Source organism: Eretmochelys imbricata, chromosome 2 (assembly GCF_965152235.1).
Source record: "Eretmochelys imbricata isolate rEreImb1 chromosome 2, rEreImb1.hap1, whole genome shotgun sequence".
NCBI lineage: Eukaryota > Metazoa > Chordata > Testudines > Cheloniidae > Eretmochelys > Eretmochelys imbricata.
This window is the reverse complement of record NC_135573.1, coordinates 198,500,581-198,525,153: the sequence shown is the minus strand read 5'-3', so window position 1 is coordinate 198,525,153 and position 24,573 is coordinate 198,500,581. Positions and strand designations below refer to the sequence as shown.

The 24,573-nt window shown below is 41.2% G+C and overlaps 1 protein-coding gene across 3 annotated transcripts in view; it reads left to right on the top strand.

Annotated features, from left to right (window-relative positions):
- The window catches only part of RARB (retinoic acid receptor beta), a 307,841-nt gene that overhangs the window by 264,607 nt on the left and 18,661 nt on the right, over positions 1–24,573 (top strand). For all 3 annotated transcript variants that reach the window (XM_077811262.1, XM_077811264.1, XM_077811263.1), the window contains exon 4: positions 17,178–17,338. In XM_077811262.1, the coding sequence (XP_077667388.1) occupies positions 17,178–17,338 (161 nt within the window). The remainder of the gene's footprint in view (positions 1–17,177; positions 17,339–24,573) is intronic.

The window sequence follows — 24,573 nt, the reverse complement described above, 5'->3', positions numbered from 1 at the left end:
TATGCTTGTAGCCATGTGGCTAATACTAAAGTGACTATTTTTACTCTGATATTTTCGGTTGACATGTTAGACTCGCAGCAGGAGTCTCCCTACAAGATGGGGGAGCAGGCAGATACCGGACATAGTGTTGGTATGTTATTCACAAATACTCTTTATTGCTTACAAAATAAACCACTCACTCCACATTCATAACCCGAGCATACAACACCAGAGTCTGAAGATCAGAATTGAAGTCCCGATGGCCAGTCGACATTCAATCCCATCACCAGATGCAGGGAGCCAGCATTACCACATCTTAATCCAAACAGGGCTCTGGATCCACAAATGACTCCAAATTGCGAGTGTATCTAGGGTGACCAGATGTCCCAATTTTATAGGGATATCCTGATTTTCGGGTCTTCTTCTTATGTAGGCTCCTATTGACCCCCACCCCCTGTCCTGATTTTTCACATTTGCTGTCTGGTCACCCTAAGTGTATCAAACATCTTTTATAATCTACTCCATCATGTCATCAGTTGTCTGGGCAATTTCAAAGAGACAGTTCTGGGCAAATTGCCAAAACCCAAGATGTTTAGAAACAGTCTCAGGCCCAAGATGTTCCTCTTTCCCCAGTTCTTGTTCACAACTGCAGCAGATACATTGCAACAGGTACATTGTCATGGCAGTGCCCATTGTTTCCTTATCTGATATTTCTTTCTCATAACAAAGTTATTTTTCACAAACAGCTCTTGACCACTTAAAACCTCAAATTCTTGCTTTGGTTATCAACACGCAACTCACATCAAGCACATTTCATCCACACTAGGCCTATAACATATTACATGGATATATGGATTATGTATGGAGATATATATATGTATGTATCCCAACAGACTCTGTCCATAAAGATTGGATTAGGCAGTTGACATTTTTACTGCCGCCAATCATTCCAAATATGTCAAAACCCAAGTTTTGGTGTATGAATTTATTTAAGATGGTTTCCTGCTCAGTTTAAAGATTGTGCAGGTACGTGTTCAGCCAAATATTGTATAACCTGAAAATCATTGCTTTGGAAAGCCAGTTTATTTATACTTGCCTAGAGTTTGGCAGACTTTTGATGGCATATATGGTTATATGCTGTTAAGACATCAGTGGGATTCTTAGTAATCTGTATTGCTGGCAAACCTGCCTACAGCCGGTTGGTCAAGTACAACTATATTATTTTCAGGAGTATTACATTGTTTCTTTTTGATATTAGAGCATTTTTGGAATTTATAGAACATTCGTGAAATTCAGTCCCATACAGATAACTTCCTTATGACATAGGAACGAGGCTACATTCACACAGGAAATTAAATGCAGTGTTTATTTTGGCTGTAGGGTATTTTTTCCCCCAGCTTGAATGCCTATAGGTAAGCACTGAAATCCACATTAGGTACCTGAATATGACTGGGTGCCTGGGCAACCAAGTTTGAAAATGTTGATCTGTGCATAGGACAGTAAATAATGTGTCTAAAGCTAGAGCTAGTCGAAAATGGGAAGGTTCTTTTTTAAATCTTTGTAAAAAGTGTCCTTTTTTTGTAAAATGTTTGAAATTTTTCAGTCAGTTTATCTAGAACCTTTCTGTAGGTCCCATCTGCATGGGGCTCTGAGTTGTATTTAAACATTGACTTCAACGTGATTTATACAGAGCTGGTTGAAAAATGAAAACGTAGCTTTATGAAAAATGTTGACAATGTTTTTGTCTTGACACACAGTTAGTCATAACTGACCAGTTCTGGTGTAGATATAAAAGTGGGAGCTGATCGGTTGTGACTCGACCAACATCCATGCAGTTATAACCCAGTTTAGATGCAGCTGACCAGCTTGGCTGGTTGGTGCAGATGGTAACCAAACCAGGATATAACCGGGTTATAAAACCGTTTGTTAGCCCAGATAGAAACCTAGAGATCCGAATTTGGGGGCAATACGCATGGCAAGAGTACGCTGCCTGTTAGTACAATAAGCGTAAGGGAGTCTGTGGCCTTGTCTACCCTTGGAATAGTCACAGTTCAGTGTAGCTGTGCTGATGCTTGACCTCCAAGTGTAGATAAAGAGGTGCAGGGTTTGCACTGATTTAAGCAAGGCCTAGGGCATGTCTACATGAGCGCTTACTGCAGTTTAAATCTACCACACTCCAACTTGCCAAGGACCGTGCATTAAATGTCCGTTTGGACCTTGCTGATGCCCACTGAAAGTTCCTACTGTGCAGGAGGGAGCTTTTAGCACACATCAGCAGGGTCCACATGGACAGTGTGTGATGTGCTGGGGCACTGTAGATTTGCACCCCAGCTTGCCACACACGAAGTGCTCGTGTAGACAAGCCCTGCTCACACTAACATAACCATATTTAAACATAAACATGAGACACACTTGTGGCCATGCTATTTTATAACCTGATTTATTCTTGTCTGTCTCAGTGTTGCCAACTGCCATGAATTAATAGTGAATCACCTAATTTTGGGGCCTGAAGCAGGAGCTTTCATGATGACACAAAAAGCTTCTCCTGTGTTTCTGCTCCCTTTAGTATTTGGGAACATGTGCAGGGTTCTGGGCAGGAGTCTGCAGGACAGAGGAGGCATATAATCCTTGCCATGGCCCTACCATAGGGCCCACATGTAGGTATAAAGGATCAGGGGGTCAGAGCAGTGGAAGGAAGGGGCCAGGGAGAGCGGATAAAAGTCCTGTAGCTGGGTCTTGGGAGGGGGGTCCCAGGACAGTGGGAGAGAAGGATCATTATAATTGTGCAAGTAATTATCATTATTTGCACAATTATAATTACAATGAAAATTATTTTTATAAAAATATTAAATGTATCGTAATTGGGGAAGTTATGCGCATTTGATCAAGTTGTCTTAGAGTAATTTTAAAACATTTTTATATGCTTTGAATATGAGAGAACTGATTTCTTTTTTAAAATACGTTTTTGAAGAATTATAAATATTACTGCACTTGTACTGGAAAGTGTAGTTAAGTCAACCTCTGGCCTAAATCAAGTAAATCTGGCTTGTCTAAAATCTGACTGGGACAAGTATCAGTCTTTAATTCAGTGCACATTATCTATCTTGGGGTTATGTACAGCAGCCCATCAGAAGTAATATGTAAGTGCCTTATGCATAAAATAGGGAGTTGCAAAGTATGGTCTGGCTCCTCTCCCTTTCTACGATAAAAAGATAGGTTTGGATTTGGGTATTTCCTGGTGAGTAGTAGGGTGGTAGATGTGAAGCTATTCTTGCATGTCAAGATCACTGCTGCTCACATAATTCTTTATTGAAAGATAATTGGAAAAACTTGACATATGGGTGGGGAGTAAGGAGAAGTTAAAAAGTTAAGACAGACCAAAACATGGAATTTATTTGGCCAAAAAACTCATGAGAATAAGAGCTTGTCTACATGGGAGGATAGGGCTTGTGTGTTAAACCTGATTGATTTGATGCATGTTATTTAACTCGCAGTATGTAAGCCTCACTAATAGTGTGCACATGGGATGGCTGTGCCTCTTTCAGTTTGCATCATTGTGTTCATATGGCTGTGGCTTGGTGCTTATTAAGCGTGTGGCATTCTCAGAGGGGATCCCATGGTTCTTTGCGGCACTGCTGAGTAGGGTGCATTCTGGGACTTTTCTCACTCTTTATTGTAGAATGAATATCTGAAGCAAGGCAGGTTAAAAAACATTTAAAATCCCATGTTTCCACTGTCTCCATCCCAGGCTTCCTTTTGTGGGCAGGTCAGTGCCATTTTCAAATTGCTGTCAGCCAGCATAGACCCAACAATGTTCCACACTACTAGGCTGACAACTGCAAATAGACAGAAGCTGCTTGGGCTGTATTTCAGCACTCAATGCCAGACGGATTTCATTTTGGACTTTACCGCACCATTGAGCAGATGATTTGTCAGCAGGAGCAGCTTCTGCAGTAGCTTCAGTGGTGGTGAAGGAAACAAGATGAGGGTGAGGAAGTGGAGAAGGAGACCAAGCAACTGATACTAGAAGAGCTGTTCCCAGAGCAGCTTCACACCATGCAGTGCCATTTCTGGGTTGAGAAACAAGTCTGGATTGATGGGAAAAGATCATTCTGTAGACCTGGGATGACCAGGAGTGATGAGAGAATTTCAGGATGATGAAGGCAACCTCTTTTGAGATATGGGCTAAATTAGCCCTGAAGCTGCACTGGCCAGCAAACCAACGTGCATACCATACAAGGAAAGAATAAAAAGACTGAGAATGTTCACCTTAGAAAAGATATGGCTAAGGGGGGAAATGATAGAGATCTATAAAATCATGAATGGTGGGGAGAAAGTGAATAGGGATGGGCTGTTTACCCCTTCACATAATACAAGAACCAAGGGGTTGTACGATGAAATTACTAGGCAGCAGGTTTCAAACAAACAAGCATAATATAAGTTAAGGGAGGATAGTCCATCAATGGCTATTAGCCAAGATGGGCAGGAATGCAACCCCATGTTCCGGGTGTCCGTGAACCTCCAACTCCAAAAGCATCTGGCAATGGCCACTGTCAAAGACAAGAATCTGGGCTACATGGACCGTTGGTCTGACCCAGTGTGGCTGTTCTTATGAGGCTTATGTGCCCATACCTGTGGAGAAGCAGGTCAGATCAGCTGTTGGGGCCATTGCCAGGCAGATGTGTGATATCATGGAAAAGGTACAGTTGCACGAGGTTATAAAGCTTGGTAATGCCCAGGACAGTATTGATTGCTTTGGACACATGAGATTCCCAAACTTTGTTGGGGCAACTGATGGGACTCATGTGCCCGTTATTCCCTCCCCCTGCCCTACCCCCTGGGCTCACAATTTATAAACAGAAAGGGTTATTTCTTCATGATGCTCCAAGGGCTGGTTGACCACTGTGGCAGATTGACAGGCATAAGACCAGGGTAGTCTGGAAGGAGCCATGGTTCTAGAATCTTTCAGAACTCAGTTCTGTGCCTTAATGAATAAAGGGCAGTTTGTCCACAGGATCACTATGGACACGAATGGTGTGGAGATTGGGCGTTTCCTCTGCTTTCCTAGTTAGTGAAGCTGTTCAGTGGCCAGTTGGACAGAAGGAAGGAACTGTTCAGGTACCGCCTCAGTAGTTGCAGAATGGCAGAGGAGTGTGCATTTGGCCATTTGAAAGGAAGGTGGCACTGTTTGTGTAGTAGGCTGGAAGCTATAGAAAAAAAAATGTCCCTAAGATGATGGCTACGTGCTGCATTTTGTATCGTATTTGTGAGTAAGGCAGAAAACCCTTATGGATGGGTGGGAGGCTGAGGTGCGGAGGTTTTGCTCAGGGGTTGAGCAGCCAGGAAGGGGTCCAACAGAAAATGGAAACAGTCAGGGACATGTTGTCAGGGATCCCTGTTGCTCTTACTTTGAGTCTCAGGCCTGAAAAAGTTCACCTGTACAGCCAGCCATTAACCTGGGAGATGGTGGGGTGGAGAGAGATTGGGAGCAGTGTAGTGTTGTTTGTGGGTGGTAGAGTGAAGTGAAATGTCGTGGCAGCCCTTATTTTGCCTTGTGCTTTGCCTAGATACTTCTGTGAAACCATATGAATTAATTAAAGTCCATGGATTTTCTGTGCAAAGTTCATTGATGACTCTTCGTAAATTATTTTTCACTTATTTGAATATGCTTCAGGAGGGGGATGGGGTGCAGGCTAAGCTGCCAGCCACCATTTTGAGCTGGCGAAATGGGTTTTGGTTTGGTTTTTGGCAGTGGAGTTAGCTGGATAGAGCAGAATCAGGGCGGGGACAGGAAAATAGGTAGAGGGCATATGTCCTCCATGATATGGGCTTGAAAAGGATCAGTAGTTGGGGCTTTAACATGACATAGGCTGATTGCACTGCCAAAGCAGCTGCCATTTTGAAAATGTGTGTGAGACGGTCAAACAGACAATGGGGGCAGACTAAGGGAGGCCTGGAGGCCAGTTGTTGGAGACTCATAAAGGTTGCTAGCTCACATCAGCCTAAAATGGCTGTGGCCATGGGGCATCCAGAACAGAAGCTAGCACAGAGCTGGATATCAAAGTAATAACAATACATTGTAAAGGTAGATAGATACATGCCGAGGTTCCCTTGAGAAGATCTGCTTCCTCAATCCCAGCCTGGGTTTCTGGTTGGGAATTGGGGTTGGTTGCTACTCAGCAGGAATCGGACTCACCTTCTACATGGCCACCATCAGAGTCCTGAGTCCTGAAGAGATACTGGTTTTCTGGGCACAGCTCTTCACTGGCCTCCTCACCTTCATCCTCTGATAAGTCTTGCTGTTTGTCCATGGGACTGGGGGAGACAGAGCGGGCATCAGGGTCCACAACCTTCCTGGATTGGGTGGTCATGTAATTGATCAAAGTCCAGTCCAGCTCCTCAAAAAATAGAGGCCACATTTCCACTCCCAGATTTTTTCCTGGCATCTATGGCTTGAATGCAAGTCCTGAGCGGTTTGTTCTTTATCCCGAACAGTTCGTTATCCCAATTGTGGCACCTCATGGACGTCTGCCTAGCAATGTCTCCAAAATGTTCTTTATTCCATGGGCTGGCCACAAGAGCTTCCTGTACTGATGCTTCTCCCCAGGTGGCAATGAGATCCAGGGTCTAGGCCTGGCTCCAAGCAGCTGCTCGAGACATGTAGGACTTCTGGAGTAACATCACAGCAATGCTGATGTACTTGAATCCAGGTGCAAATGGGCAAATTATGGCCCCGTGCCTGCTTTTAAATTGGGGAGAGGACACCTGGTCATCTTGACACCAGAGCAATGGAGGGCAGGCAGGTAAACAAGCAAGGCAGGTCAGTCATTGCCTGCAGAACTGTTTGGGTTAGTTGCTGGGGGACTGCGAAAGTAACGTGCAGCAATTTTACATGCACACAAACAATAAACCAAACTAACTTAAATAATGCAGCAACTGAGCCCTCAAAATTTAGTGCACAAAAAAAAAATGAATTGAGATTTCCTACAATAACATTAACTCTGTCACATTAAAGATTATAGGCAAGATTCATAGCTGGTGTAACTTTAATAAAGTCAGTGAAGTTACACCAGGGATTAATGTGATCATGTACATGTACATAGCAAGATATAGAAAGGTATCACTTATAAAATACAACATAGGCTGTAATCCAAAATCCTACACATGCACAAAGTGACAGTGTTTCCACAGTGTGTCTTTTGAATGGACTGATTTGTGTGTGTGTGTGTGTGTGTGTGTATTTAATACCTTAATATTTAAAACGTAACCGTGCCTTACCTTCAACTTTTGCACTGAATCACAGATGTAGTTGAACATGTGCAGTGCTTTATGGTATTGAAAGTCTGTACCATTTCTGAATGAGATGCTACATTGCAGCGTTTTATGTTGTTATCTTATATGGCATGTAGACTCACCACTGGATCTGATTAGACTTGTTTAGCCCTAGTTGAGACAAATGTGGAAGGTAGGGTAGAATATCTGATTTAAGTGCGGTGGGGTGGGAGGGCTTAAGTCACCAAAAATTAAATCAGAGAAACTGGAGTGAATGAAGACTGTTTTATTTTTCAGCACAATTTAATTCCCCTTCCTTCCCCCAGTTCCAGCCATAGGATCTCTAGAGGCTTCAAAAGAAACAGGACAGAACAGGATCTATTTGGTGATGTGGTCTGGGCCAGCTGGTGTCCTGCTAAGAGGCCTTCAGAAGACTGACAGCTGTGTGTAAAACTAAACTGAAGAGTTGGAGCAGCAAGAGCCATACACTAGTAGCTAAGAAGCAGTAAAGTGATTCCCGTGTGAATCATCTCCTTATATCTGCAAGTTCTTGGCAGCAGTTCCTAAGACAGCTTAAATAATGTGTTTGTGTTCTGCAAGCAGTTCAAAGCTATTGAGCTAAGTAGTTGCTGAGACCGTATGTTTAGCAAATTTGTCAATCAGCTCAGGAAACTATAAGTAAATGGGGCTTTATTACAAAAGGTTTATTGCTCTTTGCAACTGTGTGGGAGTTTACATAATTTTCTAAGGAGCCCTTTTATCTCTAAGTGCAGCAATGATTAAAATTTACTTCTGGAGTGCAGTAAGTTTGAAAGCGGTCATGATGTAAGGTAGGCCCTGAACGTTTATTCAGTGGCTAAGAATGTTCTTAAATTCTGTCCTAAAATCCAATAAACAAATCATATTTTTTGGCCGTAAGGTGTTATTTGGAAAGAAGGAGGGTGGGGGAACAGGCAGCCTTTACAAGCAGGGCTGCTTCTTTGCCTTCCCTGCCACATCTTCCCAGCTCCATGATGATCTTTTTGGACTGGCATCAAGATGGAATCTAACAATTGTGGCAGTCCAAGTCATGGCTCAGCTCTGCGAGGTGCTGAGCACTCTGACCCTGATCCCCAAAAGCACTTATGCAATGTGCTTGCCTTTAAGCATGCAAGCAGTTCCGCTGAAGTTAATAGGATCCTTTAAAGCCAAGCTTCTGCTTAAGTGCTTTGCTGGAACATGGTCAAGCTCTCAGTGTGGACCTCAGTGCATCTTGCTGCTATGTTGGTTATAGTAAAAAATGCCTTACGAATTAATGTGTTATGTCATTATGGAATGATCGCTGTTCCACAGTTAAGGTTGCAACTCATTTTCTGTTACAAGCCAGATTTATTTTTGTTTGTTTGTTACTCCTTTTCTCCACACCTTAACTTATATTGGCCTCAGTTTGGCCTTGGTAGCGATACCCTGAGAAAATCAAACTGTATGTTATCCATTCTTCCAAAAAAGGTTAATCTCTCCAGTGACCACAAAAACTAGAACAGGGGTTCTCAAACTTCATTGCACCATGACCCCCTTCTGATAATAAAAATTACTAGAGAACCCCACGATGGAGCACTGAAGCCTTAGCCCTCCCGAGCCCCACTGACCTCGGGGAAGAGGGAGCAAGTTGAAGCCCAAGGGCTTCAGCCCCAGGCAGGGGGCCTGTAACCTAAGTCCCAACACACAGGGCTGAAACCAGGGGTTGGCACCACCGTGTTGCACGACGAACACTTGGCAAAATTACCGTACTTAGTGACAGACATTGTGGGGGTTATGCCATTCAGTCATTCAATGTTTCTTGAAAAATTACCACGGACCTCAACATTTTTACCCCTGACACTTGTGTCCATGCACGGACATGTTACCGACGCCGCTGAAACCCTCAGGCTTCGCCCTTGGGTGTTGGGGCTTGGACTTTGGCTTTGGCCCTGGGCCTCAGCAAGTCTAAGCCAGCCCTGGTGACCCTATTTTAGTCAGGTCGGGAGCCCATGTTTGAGAAGAGTAAATGTCTGTGTGGTGATGAGGCATCCAGCACTTTTTCTTATCAGACAGAAGGTATATGGGAAACCAGTTATAGACTTGAAGTTGTACGATGCACATTTTCAGTACTAAACCAGCAAGGAAAGGAAGATAGGAGGCTGCCATCAGTTTAGAGCAAAAGTTAAAGAAGTTTAGTGAAGGTACCTATGAATTTTCATATTTCAAATTTTCTTGTTGTTTTTTTAAATTCAACCCTAACTCCTGAATTCCTGGGCTGTGTGTTTCTTTTTAAAGGCATATTTTGATTTACTGCTTTCAAACTTCACTTTAACAAAGGTTGTTTTATTTGCTTTTTGATTTGGTTTGGTTTGACTTTGGTTTGGGGATTTTATATTAATGTGGATTTTGCTACCAGTCCATACAATGTGATTCAGAAGGAAGAATATAATTCTTCTCTTTCTTTACTGCGTTATTTAAAATCAATGAAATGTAACATAAAGTCTTGAAGATAATTTCTCCGTTACATTTCTTCTATGCTTAGTTATAAATTTAATTGGTCTCTGAAAACAAAGCTATTCATAAAATTAAAATCTGATGCTATTAGCTAAAGGGAATGGCATTTTCTTTTCAGGCTTAAAGCTTCCCTTTCACAAATACTTCACTATACATGAACATAATAATGGCCATACTGGGTTAAACCAATTGTCCATCTAGCCCAGTATCCTGTCTTCTGACAGTGGCCAATGCCAGATGCTTCAGAGGGAATGAACAGAACAGGCAATCATCAAGTGATCCATCCCCTATTGTCCACTCCTGGCTTCTGGCAGTCAGAGGCTAAGGACATTCAGAACATGGGGTTGCATCCCCGACTATCTTGGCTAATAGCCATCGCTGGACCTATTCTCCATGATCGTATCTAGTTCTTTTTTGAACGCTGTTATAGTTTTGGCCTTTACAGCATCCCATGGCAACAAGTTCCAAAGATTTGACTGTTCATTATGTGAAGAAATACTTCCTTTTGTTTGTTTTAAACCTGTCTGTTAATTTAATTGGGTCACCTGTGGTTCTTGTGTTATGAAAAGGAGTAAATAACACTTCCTTATTTACTTTCTCCCCACCAGTCAAGATTTTATAGACCTCTATCATATCCCCTCATAATAGTCTCTTTTCCAATCTGAAAAGTCCTAGTCTTTTTAATCTCTCCTCATACGGAAGCCGTTCCATACCTCTAATAATTTTTGTTGCCCTTCTCTGTACCTTTCCCAATTCTAACATATCTTTTAAAAGAGGGGATGACCAGAACTGTACAGAGAATTCAAGATGGGGGTGTACCATGGATTTACTTAGAGACAATATAATATTTTTGTCTTATTATCTATCCCTTTCCTAATGGTTCCTAATATTCTGTTAGCGTTTTTGATTTCCTCTGCTCATTGAGTGGATGTTTTCAGAGAACTATCCACAATGACTCCAAGATCTCTCTTGAGTGGTAACAGCCAATTTAGATCCCATCATTTTGTATGTGCAGTTGTGATTACGTTTTCCAGTGAGTATTACTTTGCATTCTTCTTTGAGTTGTGTCCCTACGGTTGGTTCACTGTAGGTGTCTGCGTCCCTACGCTGCTAATTGGAGAATTTTGGTAGCAGTGTCTGTTCGGTCTGTATGTGCTTTGCCCCCTTCCCATGCTTTGCCGTGAGGCTAACCAATGCTGTGTCGGTGAACCCCTCCTCAGTTCCTGCTTAACCATCCCGGCTAGAAACAGAGCTTTATCTGTCTGTTAGTGGATCATTAACATCTTCAGATTTGTTAATTTTAGCTACCTTTCTGGAGCTTCCCTTTTCTTTACTTCTTTATCTTTTATTACCAGAACAAAACAAAAACAAAACCCAGACTTTATTTTAGACTTCATTTTTCTTCCATTCTCTCCCTTCCTCCCTCCCCCGATCTGAGACCCCTCCGGACAGGGCATGTCCATTTAACCAGGCTTCTAGAAGTGTCTCAGTTGCAAGGAATCTATCCCTCGCAGTGTGTCTGCTGTCTGGGAGAGAATCACATACCACAGAAGTATAGTTTGTGCCAACAACTGTGAAGCCTAGATCCAGAAAGGATAGAGAACTGAGACTCAAGCTTCTCCTAATGGAGGTGGCCTTTCAACCACCTTCAGCTGCTCCAAGACCCCACACAGTGGGAAACCTCACCGCAACCCTCTATTTCTAAAGGAGGTGAGCCCAAGAAGTATGCCCACGAGCCACTCACACAAGGCCTCTAAGAAAAGGGCCATGAATCCCCAAAGCGAGCCCCGACCAAGTCGAAAACAATCTCCAGTTCGTTCAGTATCTTGTTACCAATGGCATTGAGCTATCTAAGTCTGGTACCAAGGTCTCGCGTGGTACTGCCCTGATGGAGCATGTTGGGCTGTCTAAGGACCCAGTGGGCACAGGCAAGGAATCATCAATACCGACTGGGCACGAGAAATCCAGAGAATCCACCCTGGAGAAGGCTCCTGTGGTATGGACATCAGTGTCAGTACTGTCTTCAGCATATCAGGTACCGGTGGACTACACTATCAGGTCCACATCACCGACTCCTTGGTGCAGACATCTCAGCGTGGACAACCACCACTGGTACTGACGCCTTTGGCACTGCTGGACTTTCGGTATGCAACAGACTTTTCAGTGTCTGATGCACCAGAATTGCCTCTACTCAGTACCGGGGCAAGCCTGGAGTTCCAGACTTGCTGGCAACATCATGCCATGCACCCCCATTTTTGTCCACTGAGTCAGATAGTGTGTAAGAGGAAGTGGTCTTCTGCTGCTCTTCTCACCCATCCTATGGTGCCCAATTCCAGTATGAACCTCAGCCATATCGTCCCTCTGATCCGCAGCTTCCCTAGTATGGGCAACCATAATACCTTTAGGTCCCTTCACACCCTCTCAGTGGCCCTACTGGGACCCTTGGCAGGCACACAGACACCATGCTTTCTGTACCTCTAGCATGGCTTATTGAGCCAAGGAGGCATCAATTTTTTCCCACCCGATTACCAAGAGGTTTCTCAAAGGCATAGTGGACCTCTTCCCCCAACCCAAGCTTCCTACCCCAAAATGGGACCTCAATCTAGTATTAAAAGAACTGACTAGACCACCCTTTGAACCCATGGCCACTGGTTCTTTAACTCACATTTCCATGAATACAGCATTCCTGATCACCATTACCTCAGCAAGAAGGATAGGGGAGGTAGCGGCCCTGATGGCACATCCTCCATTCACAGTAGTCACTCTTAGACCACACCCAAAGTTCACCCCCCAGTGTGAGTTCCGTATTTCATGTGAACCAACTCTTTCACCTTCCAACTTTTTATCCTAAGCCTCACCAGGATAATAGGGAAGCCATCCTCCATACACTTGATGTAAGGAGATCCTTGGTCTTTTATTTGGACAGGACAGGACAAGAGCTTTTAACTGTGGTGGCACTTTTTTGGTCCTCTTCTGATGTTTTTGAGTTTGGGGTATACAATTAATTTGAGCCTCTATTGTGTTTTTAAAATGTTTCCAGACAGCTTGCAGGCATTTCACTTTACCTTTTCATTTCTGTTTAACTAGCTTCTTCATTTTTGTATAGTTCTCCTTACTGAAGTTAAATGCTATTGTGGTGAGATTCTTTGGTGTTTCCCCCCCCCCCCAAGAGGATGTTAAATTATATTATGGTCACTATTACCAATTGGTTCAGCTTTTTTGACTCTTGTACCAGATCCTGTGCTCCACCTTGGCCTAAATCAAGAATCACCTCTCCTCTTGTGGGTTCCACAATTAGCTGCTCCAAGAAGCAGTCATTTTTGGTGTCAAGAAACTTCATTTCTTCATCCCATTTTGAAGTGACATGTACCCAGTCAATATGGGGATAGTTGAAAACCCTCTTATTATTGAGTTTTGTATTTTTATAGCCTCTCTAATCTCCTGAAGCATTTCACAGTCACCAACCTGGTCAGATGGTCGGTAATATTCTTCTTCTTCAAGCATGGAATTACTATCTGTAGAGATTCTGTGGTACAGTTTGATTCATTTAAGATCTTTATTATATTTGACTCTATGCTTTCTTTCATATATAGTGTCACTCTCCTACACCACCTACTCTGTCATTTCTATACATGAATAAACAAGTATTGCTTTTAGAATTGTGATCATTTTAACATGCAAGAATTTGGAACAATACAGAAATATATCAATTTTTGAACTAAACAAACACAAAACCTACAGCAACCAGTGAGAGCATGGGGCAGAAGTTGCATATCCTCTCTCGACCTCTTCTATATGTTTTGGGAAATGCCACACTTCAGAACCTCCAGATAAGAGCCACTGAGGTACATTATGGCTCACATGTTTTGTATGTACGCTCCCTAGTCTGATACAGGGCCTTTGTGCATTCATGCGCACACACATATCATTTAATTGCTACTCCCAACAAGAATATATTATGCAAAATAGGGGAAGCTAGCTGATTAGGCCATGTATTGGTATTGCTGTTAGTATGTATGTGTGCCTGTTTGGGAGAGCTTTATTTTTATTTCCCATTAGAATCCTCCATCTGGCTGAGGAGCTCGGTGGACCATTAATGTTAATTTTCAATAAGTTGTGGAGCACTGAGGAAGTTCTAGAAGACTGGTAGAAAGTTAATGTTGTGCAAATTTTTAAAAAGCGTAAATGTGATGACCAGGGTAATTATAGGCCTGTCAGCCTGACATTGATCCTGAGCTAAATAATGTAGTAGCTGACATGGGACTTGATTAACCAAGAATTAAAGGAGGGTAATGTAATTAATGCAAATAAGCATGGGTTAATGGAAAATAGAACCTGTCAAATTAATTTGATATCTGTTTTTGAGGAGATTGCAAGTTTGGTTGATAAAGGTGTGACAGTGTTGACATTATAGACTTCTGAAAGGTGTTTGACTTGGTACCGCATGACATTTTGATTAAATAACTAGAATGATATAAAGTTAGCATGGCGCACATTAAATGGATTAAAAACTGGCTAACTGATAGGTCTCAAAATGTAACTTTAAATGTGGAATTGTCATTGAGTGGATGTGTTTTCAGTGAGGTCATGCAGGGATTGGTTTTTGGCCCTACGCTAATTAACTTTTTAACCAATGACTTGGAAACACCATAAAATCCTCACTGATAAAGTTTGCAGATGACAAAAACATTGAGGGAGTGGTAAATAATAAAGAGGACAGGTCACTGATTCAGAATGATTTGGATCGCTTGGTAAACTGGGTGCAATCTAATAATATGTATTTTAATATGGCAAAATGTAAGCAAATACATAAGAGGAACAAAGAATGTAGGCATACTTACAGGATGGGGGACTCTATCCTGAGAAGCAGTGACTCTGCAAACGATTTGGGGTGGATAATCATTTGAATGTCAGCTCCCATTGGGATCCTCTGGCCAAATTCTGTGATGCATAAGCAGGAAATCTCAAGTAAGAGTAAAGCGATTATTTTGTCTTTCTTTTGGCCCTGGTGAGACCACTGCTGGAATACTGTGTCCAGTTCTGGTGCTCATAATTCAAGAGGGATGTTGATAAAGTGGAGAGGGTTCAGAGAAGAGACACGAGCATGATTAAAGATTTAGAAAACATGGAGCTTCACCCATTTACCTTAACAAGGAGAAGGTTATGGGGTTACTTGATTGTAGTTTATAAAAACCTACATTGGGAACAAATATTTAATAATGGGATTGTCAGTCTAGCAGAGAAAGGTATATGATCCAATGGCTGGAAGTAGAAGCCAGACAAATTTCACCTGGTAATAATGTGTAAATTTTTAACAATGAGAGTGATTAACGATTGGAACAATTTATCAAGTCTCATGACACGTGGTGGATTCTCCCTCACTGACAATTTTTAAATCAAGGTTGGATGTTTCTAAAAGATCTGCTCTAGGAATTATTTTGGAGAAGTTCTATGGCCTGTATTACACAGGAGGTCAGAATAGATAATCACAATAGTCCCTTCTTGGAACCTATAAGGATTTTTTTTAATTGGAATTTTTACTATTGATTTCAAAATGCCTGACATACCAGAATTTGCCCATTGTCTACATGCTTTTACATGTTAAGTTAAGTTTATACTGTTTGTAAAACAATGGATTCATAAAAGATATATCTTTTGAATAGTACTGTGATGGGTTTGGTCACAGAGAACCCATTGGGACTGTCATTTGATGTGCTGAAACTATCTCTGAGCCCGTTTTCTTTGTCCACTTAGGACTCCAGAGCCCTGTCTTGTTGAGCCAGATACGCTAGCCTACTGCAGCAGAGACCCAGGGTCTGAACTACACCCCCAAAGCTGCAAACTTAACTGAAAACAGCTCAGCAAGTACTCCTTTCTCCAGCACCAAGACACCCAGTTCCCAATGGGATTCAAACCCCAAATAAATCCGTTTTACTTTGTATAAAGATTATACAGGGTAAACTCATAAATTGTCTGCCCTCTGTAACACTGGTAGAGAGAGATGCACAGCTGTTTGTTCCCCCAGGTATTAATCACTTACTCTGGGTTAATTAATAAACAAAAGTGATTTTATTAAGTATAAAAGTAGGATTTAAGTGGTTTCAAGTAATAACAGACAGAACAAAGTAAGTTACCAAGCAAAATAAAACAAAACACGCAAGTCTAAGCCTAATACATTTAAGAACCTGAATACAGGTAAATCTCACCCTCAGAGAAGTTCCAGTAAGCTTCTTTCACAGACTAGACTCCTTCTTAGTCTGGGCCCAATCCTTTCCCCAGTACAATTCTTGTGAGTTCCAGCTCAGGTGGTAACTTGGGGATTTCCCATGACTGGCAGCACCCTTGGTTCTATTCTACCCCCTTTTATAGCTTTGGCACAAGGCAGGAGTCTTTTGTCTCTCTGGATCCCCACTCCTCCTTCTAAATGGAAAAGCACCATGTTTAAGATGGATTCCAGTTCAGATGACATGATCACATGTCATTGTAAGACCTTTTTCTTAATTACCTAGTAGCTGGAAGACAGGTACATAGGAAGGCTTGTGGGTAAACAAACCCATTCACAGGTCATTGATTCTGAAGCACCCTTAATGGCTTCCACTTAACATGTTTACATCAGTAACACAAGTTTATGTCTTATTCCCCTAACTCCAGACATAGAAATAATACATGCAAACAAATGGGATGAACACACTCAGTAGATCATAAGCTTTGTAATGATACCTTACAGGCGACCTTTTACATGAAGCATATTCCAGTTACATCATATTCACACTCATTAGCATATTTCCATAAAACATATGGAGTGGAACTTCGCAAGTCCTATTTTGAGAGAGAGTTTCCTATGAGGAAGAAATGGTTTTAGGGTTAAAATACAGGACATGGATCCAGGAGACGTGGGTTCTGTTCCCAGCTCTGCCACTGACTTCGTTAGCTTAAGCAAATCACATCAACTCTCAGTGCATTAATTTCGTCATCTGTAAAAATAATAATAATAATACAGTGTTATTAACTCTTGCCTCACAAAGCTATTGTGAGACATTTCATTAATGTGGGTACAGTTGTGGTTGGGCTCCTCAGGGGGCAGACACCATAGAAATTTAAAGTACGTTATTTATCAATGAGATACCTCCAGAAGGTCTCAAGCTTGCTATGGAAAGTTGGCTTTTACTTTCTGTATGTGTACATGAGAAATTGGTGCATTGGCCCATCTCAATGTAATATTTCCTGATAGTATTTTAACAAACAAAAATACTTTTCTTCTACACTTATGCAACATTTTCTATCCAAATTAGCTTCTTCAAAGTTTATAGTAAAAAAAAAAAATCTGTGGCACTAATTTTAAGAAGAGCTGTGAAAGCAATATGAAGTAGTCTCATTAACCACACTTGACCTGCCTCCTTTCTTGTCTCTAGCTGTCAGAAATGACAGGAACAAAAAGAAGAAAGAGCCTTCAAAGCAAGAGTTTACTGAAAACTATGAAATGACAGCAGAGTTGGATGATCTGACTGAGAAAATTCGGAAAGCTCACCAGGAAACCTTCCCCTCTCTCTGCCAGCTGGGGAAATACACTACGGTAAGTGCTGTTTGTAAAGAACACGCTTGGAAAGGTACACAGGAGACAGTAGTGTTGGAATGGATATGTTAGATATTTTCTAAAAATTACAGTAAAGTAGATCAATTTCTTGAATCTCATGCCTGCTTCCAGAGCTGACACGGCATTCGGTGATGCTGTTCTACGGTCTGTACTGAATCTGTGGTTGAGGTACTGCTCGGGAATCCCCTGAAATGGAGCATCCATATGGACACAACTTGAAGAAGAAGGAGAGGTTACTTACTTTGTACAGTAACTGGAGTTCTTTGAGATGTGTGTTCCTAGGGGTACTCTACTACCCACCTTCCTTCCCCTGTGCCTCAGAGTCTTCTTGCTGGACTTTTGAGAAGGAATTGAAGCACCAGTGGGTCTGCCCTCATAATATACCCTCACAACAGAGCATGAGGTTATCTAGGGCGCATGGACACTGCAAATAAAATCTCCGATCAAGAGTGCACAGGCAAACGCCCATCCTGAAGTGGGATATGCATCTCAAAGAACTCCAGTTACAGTACAAGGTAAGGGATCTCTTTTTTTAGAAAACACATCCAATCTTAATTTAAAAGATGGAAAGATTAAAGTATTGACCTAGCAAATAAATGGATGTATAGTCCATGGGACTACTTGCATTCGTAAAGTTAAGCACAATGCATTTGTTTTTGTAAGAGGTGTCTTAATTGTTAAATTCCTTCACAAGGCTACAAACCGTGTTTGGGCTCCAGAAGACTAAAGTCTCCTGGATGAGGTGCTCTTAAACATTACTGGATTATAGCTACAAATCTTGCCTAATCCCAATCTCAAAACTAGTGAAGATTAGCTATTGGGACCAGGAAGAATGCAGATGTTACGTTCTCCATTTTAATTCATAAATAAGCCAAATTCCAAAATGCCAGTTTGTAATTTAGGCTACCACCTCCACACCTCCAAATAGTTTATACTGTATATACAATTCTATGTAGAAAGGTTAAGAGGTAGACTTCATCCGTCAGAATTTTCCTGTGTACATCTATATGTAGTGTGTGTTGGTAAATGGATAAGAGACTGCAGCACATACAGATGGCAGTGAAGAAACACATGTCAAGTTTTTCAAATGCAGTAGTTAAAGATATGCTCGATATGGATAAAGTCACCGTGAAAGTCATAGGAACATAGTAATTTCTGTACTGGAACTGACCTGTGTTCTATCTAATCCAGTGGTTTGTCACGAACAGCGGCAAGTACCAGATATTTGAGGAAGGTGCAAAATACCCTGCAGCAGGCACTGTATAAGACTGAGCGTGTGTTCTCGCTTGTTTGGCCATGAGATCAGAGACAGCTTAAATGGACAAAGGGGTTGGATAGATGATGTGATACTTGTGCTGTGCAGCCAAAATCAAGGGATCCACCCTGGGTCTGTGCATGAGAAGCTCTGTCCTGTAGTGCTTTGTCAGACGTGAAATTTTTCAATTATTCAAACCTTAATCAAGGAAAATTGGCATTGACGGACTTACTATGTACAGTATACTCTTTTTTTTTTGTCTTTTTATTTCTTTACCAAGTGTGGGGGAAGTCAGGTTAAAGCTCTTAGATCCCTGTTTATAAGATCTCAAAATGAAATTGCAAGAAAGCAAGTGTAAATATTGTGCACAGGGTTGAAAAATAAGGAAAATGTAATATTTTCACAAACCTTTTACACATTTGATTTTGAGAACAACATAAAATTGTTTGTCCTGGAAAAAGCTTATACAGCTACGTGCTTCTCTGGCAGTATCTCCATACTCCTGCTCATGTTAGACTTAGTCAAAACAATCAATGCAGGCATGCCGTTAAATAACAGGAATTACTGAAGTGGCCAAGCACGTTCAACTCTCCTGGGACCGGTGCACTGTGCTGGGCTGTAAAGTTGATAACAGCCAGCTGGTGACATAATTGGAAGTTCTTAACTTCAGGCATCAAGACTGTGGGATTTGTGGGGAGGCTTTTCAGTGAATCTTCTGTGTTAGGTTCCTACCGAAAAGAAAGGTTGTGACTTAAGTCATCTTAAATGAAATGGCACATAAATAGACTCGCAGTTCAGTAAACATAAGGCCATTTCTGAAAGATATGTGTGGAAAACATTTCTGGGCTTAGGGGAAACCACGTTTTGTCCATGTCAGAGCTGATCATATGTCCACAGCTGGAATGTATGTCCTCAGACAGGAATGCGTTCCAGAGTTTTATGCTCACAGACTGTGTGACAAACAGACTGTATCCATCTGATATGAATATGTTGTTGTGTTAGATTTATGTTAGGCTGATACAGTAGCTCTATTGTACTGGTATTTTGTGTGGCTAATGTGTTGTCAAAACATAAACAGGGGCCCCTGTATTTTTGCATTGTAAGTTGGATGCTAAGGTAGAATTATATTATTTTTTTTGTTCTTGGAACAAATAGAGGTGCCGTATCTGAGAATATTGCTCATTCAGTGCTGTCTGTAATGCTGCTCCTACCGCATCCAACTCCAGTGGTGTCTCCGAGCATGAGCCGCCACTGAGTCAGACAGCGGGGTTGAATGCCAGCAGGGATCTCAGAGCCCTAGCTGGGAGTCCCTCCCTGAGCTGAGTAACCCAGTGAAGCTGGACCTAGTTTGACTTAGAGACTTGATTTGATTGTTCCTCACGGGAGGCTGAGTCAAGTGGTTGCTGATATGGAGTCAGAGGACCAACCCCTGTTTGCCTGGTTTTGTAATGCTTATGGCATTCAGTGACTGTTTAGCTCAGCGGTTCTCAAATGTCCTGGCACTGTGACCCTTTCTGACAACAAAAATTACAGCACAACCCCCCCTGCCACAGGGGGCCCCGCAAAAAAAGCTACGTTGCTCGGGCTTCGGCTTCAGCCCCATGCGGTGGAGCTCAGGCTTCAGCAGGGCCAGTATTAGACTCGCTGGGGACCAGGGCAGAAAGCACAAGCCTGAACCAGAGCACTGCCACCTGGCGTCAGCTTCCGCCCCGTGAGACGGGACTTGGGCTTCGGCTTTCGGCCCTGGGCCCCAGCAAGTCTAACGCCGGGCTGAATGAAGAGAATGTGGCTAGCAGCTCTGCTAGTTTATGGTGCTTGGATTAAATAAGAGTCTTGTTTATTTACACTCCCCCACCACAAGAGTGCTGTTTTGGCTTAACCAGGATCTTATGGCCCTGCAACTGCAGGAAAACGTTCACAGGCTCTGAGCCATAGATACATAAAAACTGATTGAATACCACTTTAATACCACTACTGTCTTCAGGTTCACAGACAGCTTCACCCCTATATCTGAATTGCAGACTGTTTAAATCACTGGTCTGACTACGCTCTGGTTATCAGCTTAGCGTTTTAGATGGGAATCTGTTTTATTAACTCATCATTACTATGTCATGCCCCTGCCTATATCTTAACGGTTAGACCCATAAGCACTGGGTTTGGGCTTTCACAGCTGGTTGCCCCTGATTATAGAACTTGGTGATAAGAATGATCACAAACATCACTGTTCTGAACCAAATGCAATCTCACTTCTTTAGCTTAGTAGTTTTCTAATGCCAAAGATTAAAAAAGTTCTTACCTTACTGGGATGGAAGGGAGAAATGGAAGAGTTGTAAATTGGTTAAAATTTGTACGCTGCTCAATTTGCAGGGTTTGGTAGTACAATAAGCTGTCCTTTATGAGCCACATGAAATTGAAATATGGAAATCAGAGAAGTGCTAAGAAATTAGAAATAAACCATCATTTGAAAAATTATGAGGCCAAAGAAAGCTAGAAGTGCATAAAGTTTTTTACTCCACTTAATTGATTGTAACAATATATTGCAGCCAGATGATTACCTAGTCATGCTTTAATTGGGGGCCTTATTTATCATTTAGTAGAACAGTGAATCTAGACATCTTGTGAAAGACCGTTTTGCTACCAAGTGCAGTGGGTGGATTGGTTCTGTAAACTGCGTCACAGTTTAAAAAACAACAGCAACCCTAGAGATGTTTAATTAACATATTGAAATAAAGTGTAGAACTGCTCAGACATCGTGAGCTTACTGGCCTGGATCTCTTGAAAGAGGAAACTCTGCTCCATCAGTAGGATTCTTTTACATTTTTAGTAGCATTGCGTTTGACACCGATTTTGGTATTTTTGTTTCTAACAAGAGCAAAAGGCTCTAGAATCTGTAACAGCAGAAAACAAAGGGGCAAAATGGCTAAGACCAAAAAAGCACTGCAGAGGGATGCAACCCTAGGAAATCTATCTAAGCATTTGGAGTGCAAGTATCAGAATATTCTTATTTATTCTTGAGCTCTGCAAGGAGCAGTTTAGTTAGGAACCCAAGACTTTTTATACTAGGTGTTCTGTCCTGGAGGAAATATATTTTCCCCTTTTAAAAATTGTTTGTGTTTTGTGAAAAATAAGTTTTAGACAATTTTATATCCATCCTTTCTATAAGGTGTCCCCATTGCTAACAGTTATAACAAGAAGAAAAAAGAGTCTACTTACAATAATTGAAGAATAATTCTCTCATATTAAATTCCCCAGGTCATTTGAATTAGCAGGTACATTTGCTGGGCAAGTGTAGCTCTTTTTATGATGAGAATCAGCAAGCAGTTTAAAGATAATGGATTTCAAAAGTCCATCATAAATAGATCTGTTTTATTACTGTCATCCAGCTAAGAGCAAGTGCATTAGTAATTTCTCTAGCGATGTCATACTTTATAATATAATTGAGTGTAACTATGCTTCTTATCCCTTGAGACTGATATTATTTGTAAGTCTACAGCTGTGTTGCATCCAGCCTCAAGATAGAGGGAGAAATTAAACAGAAAATACTCTGTGGACCCTGCTTCGGGTTGTCCCAAACAGCGCTTTGCTAGCTGAGAGCGTACAAATAGGTATCCTTCGAGTATTTTGTTCTTTGTAGCTGTTCTACTTTAAAGTTACATGACAACTGTTCTGTACTGTTACAGAGATAATATATTTATATATCATGACACTGGCATTCAGCAAAGGTATGTGCTGAATTCCTTGATCACCACAGTTGCATTAGAATTAGTGCATTGCTGCTTTTGCTAAGGGAGGATAGCCAGGGTCCTTGATTAAGCCATAGTGGTACCTATGAGCCTTGTTCCATTTGTAAAGTGGATTTTAAAGACAGTAGGGATTCCAGTACGGGGTGCGTATTTTCCTGAATACATTGTTCTGTATTGTTATGTGGAGATAGAGCGGATTGCAATGGAGAATAAAAATGAACTGAAAAAACAGGATCAACTTATGGGGCAAAAATGACTATTTAATTGAATTTCATAGCATGGTTGGACTTTGTCACTGATAAAGATGTCACTAGTGAGCATTAAGTATTGTTCCGCCATATGTTCACAAGAATGGGATTACAGGAAGCACAGTCCTTAAACTTATGCATGTACTGCTCTTGGAAAAGGCCCCCAAAAAACATGCTTCTGCAAAACTGCTCATGTTTGAAGTTTTTTCATAGCGTGGATAGAGAAGATCCCCAAGCATTACTAATCAGTTTCTGTTTCCAAGAGGCATTTTATTAACCCTGTGTTTTATTGTTCAGCCTCTACATTGATGATGCAGAATCAATTTTATGCAGGACTGCTGCTAAAAACATAGCTGTTTTCAATGAGACTTATCACTGTGTTCATTACCAAATAAAATGTTAAAAGGCTTTCTGTTTGCAGCATTTGGAAAATAATGCATTCGCAATTTTAGATCCAATGCCTATGAATCTGGCAACTAGTATAATTAAACACCAAATTATTGTGTTTTATTAACTGCCTCTTCTCTTCAGTTTGCATAATGGGGAGTTAGATTTACATCTTGTGAAGACTGCAATGCATTATTTTTAATAGACGACATGTCAAAATTCCCTTTGCCGGAAGTGTAGCATGATAAAATAACCTTATCTGATACTGATGAAGACTTTGTTCACACTTGCTGGTTTCATGCAACATCTTTTTTTCCAGCTGGATACCCTATTGTAAAATGATTTCCTGCTTTAGGCTCTGCTTTGTGTAGCTCTGTCCTATGCCATCTTTCTATGAACTGGATAAACTGCTTATTAAATTTAATTACAGCCTGAATGACTGCACATCTTGATCTTATTTTTCCCCCAATGTACTGTATTTCACCAAGGTCCTTGAGGATGAAATAAAATAAATCTGAAGGCTGCATACTCAGTAGCTGCAAGAAATATTTCAAAGGGCATTACAGTGACTGTTAACCCATTAGTTTTGGTCCATTTTGAAGGGAATTCTTTATGTTTAGAGTTATAGAGACGTTTCCTCTTGTCTTCTCTTGTGTCATTAAAAAATCAAGTTGATTTTAATAGCTCTGCAGGATAGATTGTAAATAGAAATGATGGGGTATTGTTTCTGTCTTTTTAAAAAGAGAGCACATTTAAACATAGAAATGACTATTAGAGGTATGGATTCATGTAAATGTTACAGACTTGATTCTCCACTCCAACACAGATTTGGATTTTAACCTCCTTTTAAAATTGTGAAAACATAAACTCCATCACTTCAACATGGATCTTGCAAGGAGGCATCTTAATCCAAAGTACATTTGTGTGTTCATATATAGGCACAACTAGTGAGGGAATATGTCTTTTTAGAATGTCTTCATAATACCTGAAGTTTGATAGGCAAACATGATGTAAAATGCTGAACTCTGTACTCTCAAATGAATGTACTGCTTTCAACATTGTGCATAGTGCTTTCATAGTCAGAGGGAGAGTTGTAGCATTATGTAAAGAATGACTCTTCAATTCATGAGGGACAGTATTTTGAGAGAGCTGTAAAACCTTCATAGAGCCACAGAGAGATAAATTAAGTAGAACCAATTTTCTAAGACCTTAAGAATGTGAAACTATGTTTCAAAATATTTTGCTGCTTTTTCCAGATGAGGAGCCAATATTCAAGATCCGCTGTTCATTTTATTTTCAGGGGTTCAAATGTAAATTGTCTGTCTCAATGCACTCATTATATAATGACAGGGAAGAATGATGATAGTGGTCATTTGTATTCTGTGTACAGATGGCCTCTGTAATCATAAGTAACAGAAACATTCAAAGAATTTTTAGGAGACTAATCCAAGTTTAAAAACAGCAGCATCACAACAGCAAACTTTTCAGAAAATGCCTGGAATGCTAATAGAAAGCGCTTCTAGCAGAAATACTGAGTTATTATTTTACTAGCAAATCAGTCTCTTCACTGAACAGGAGATT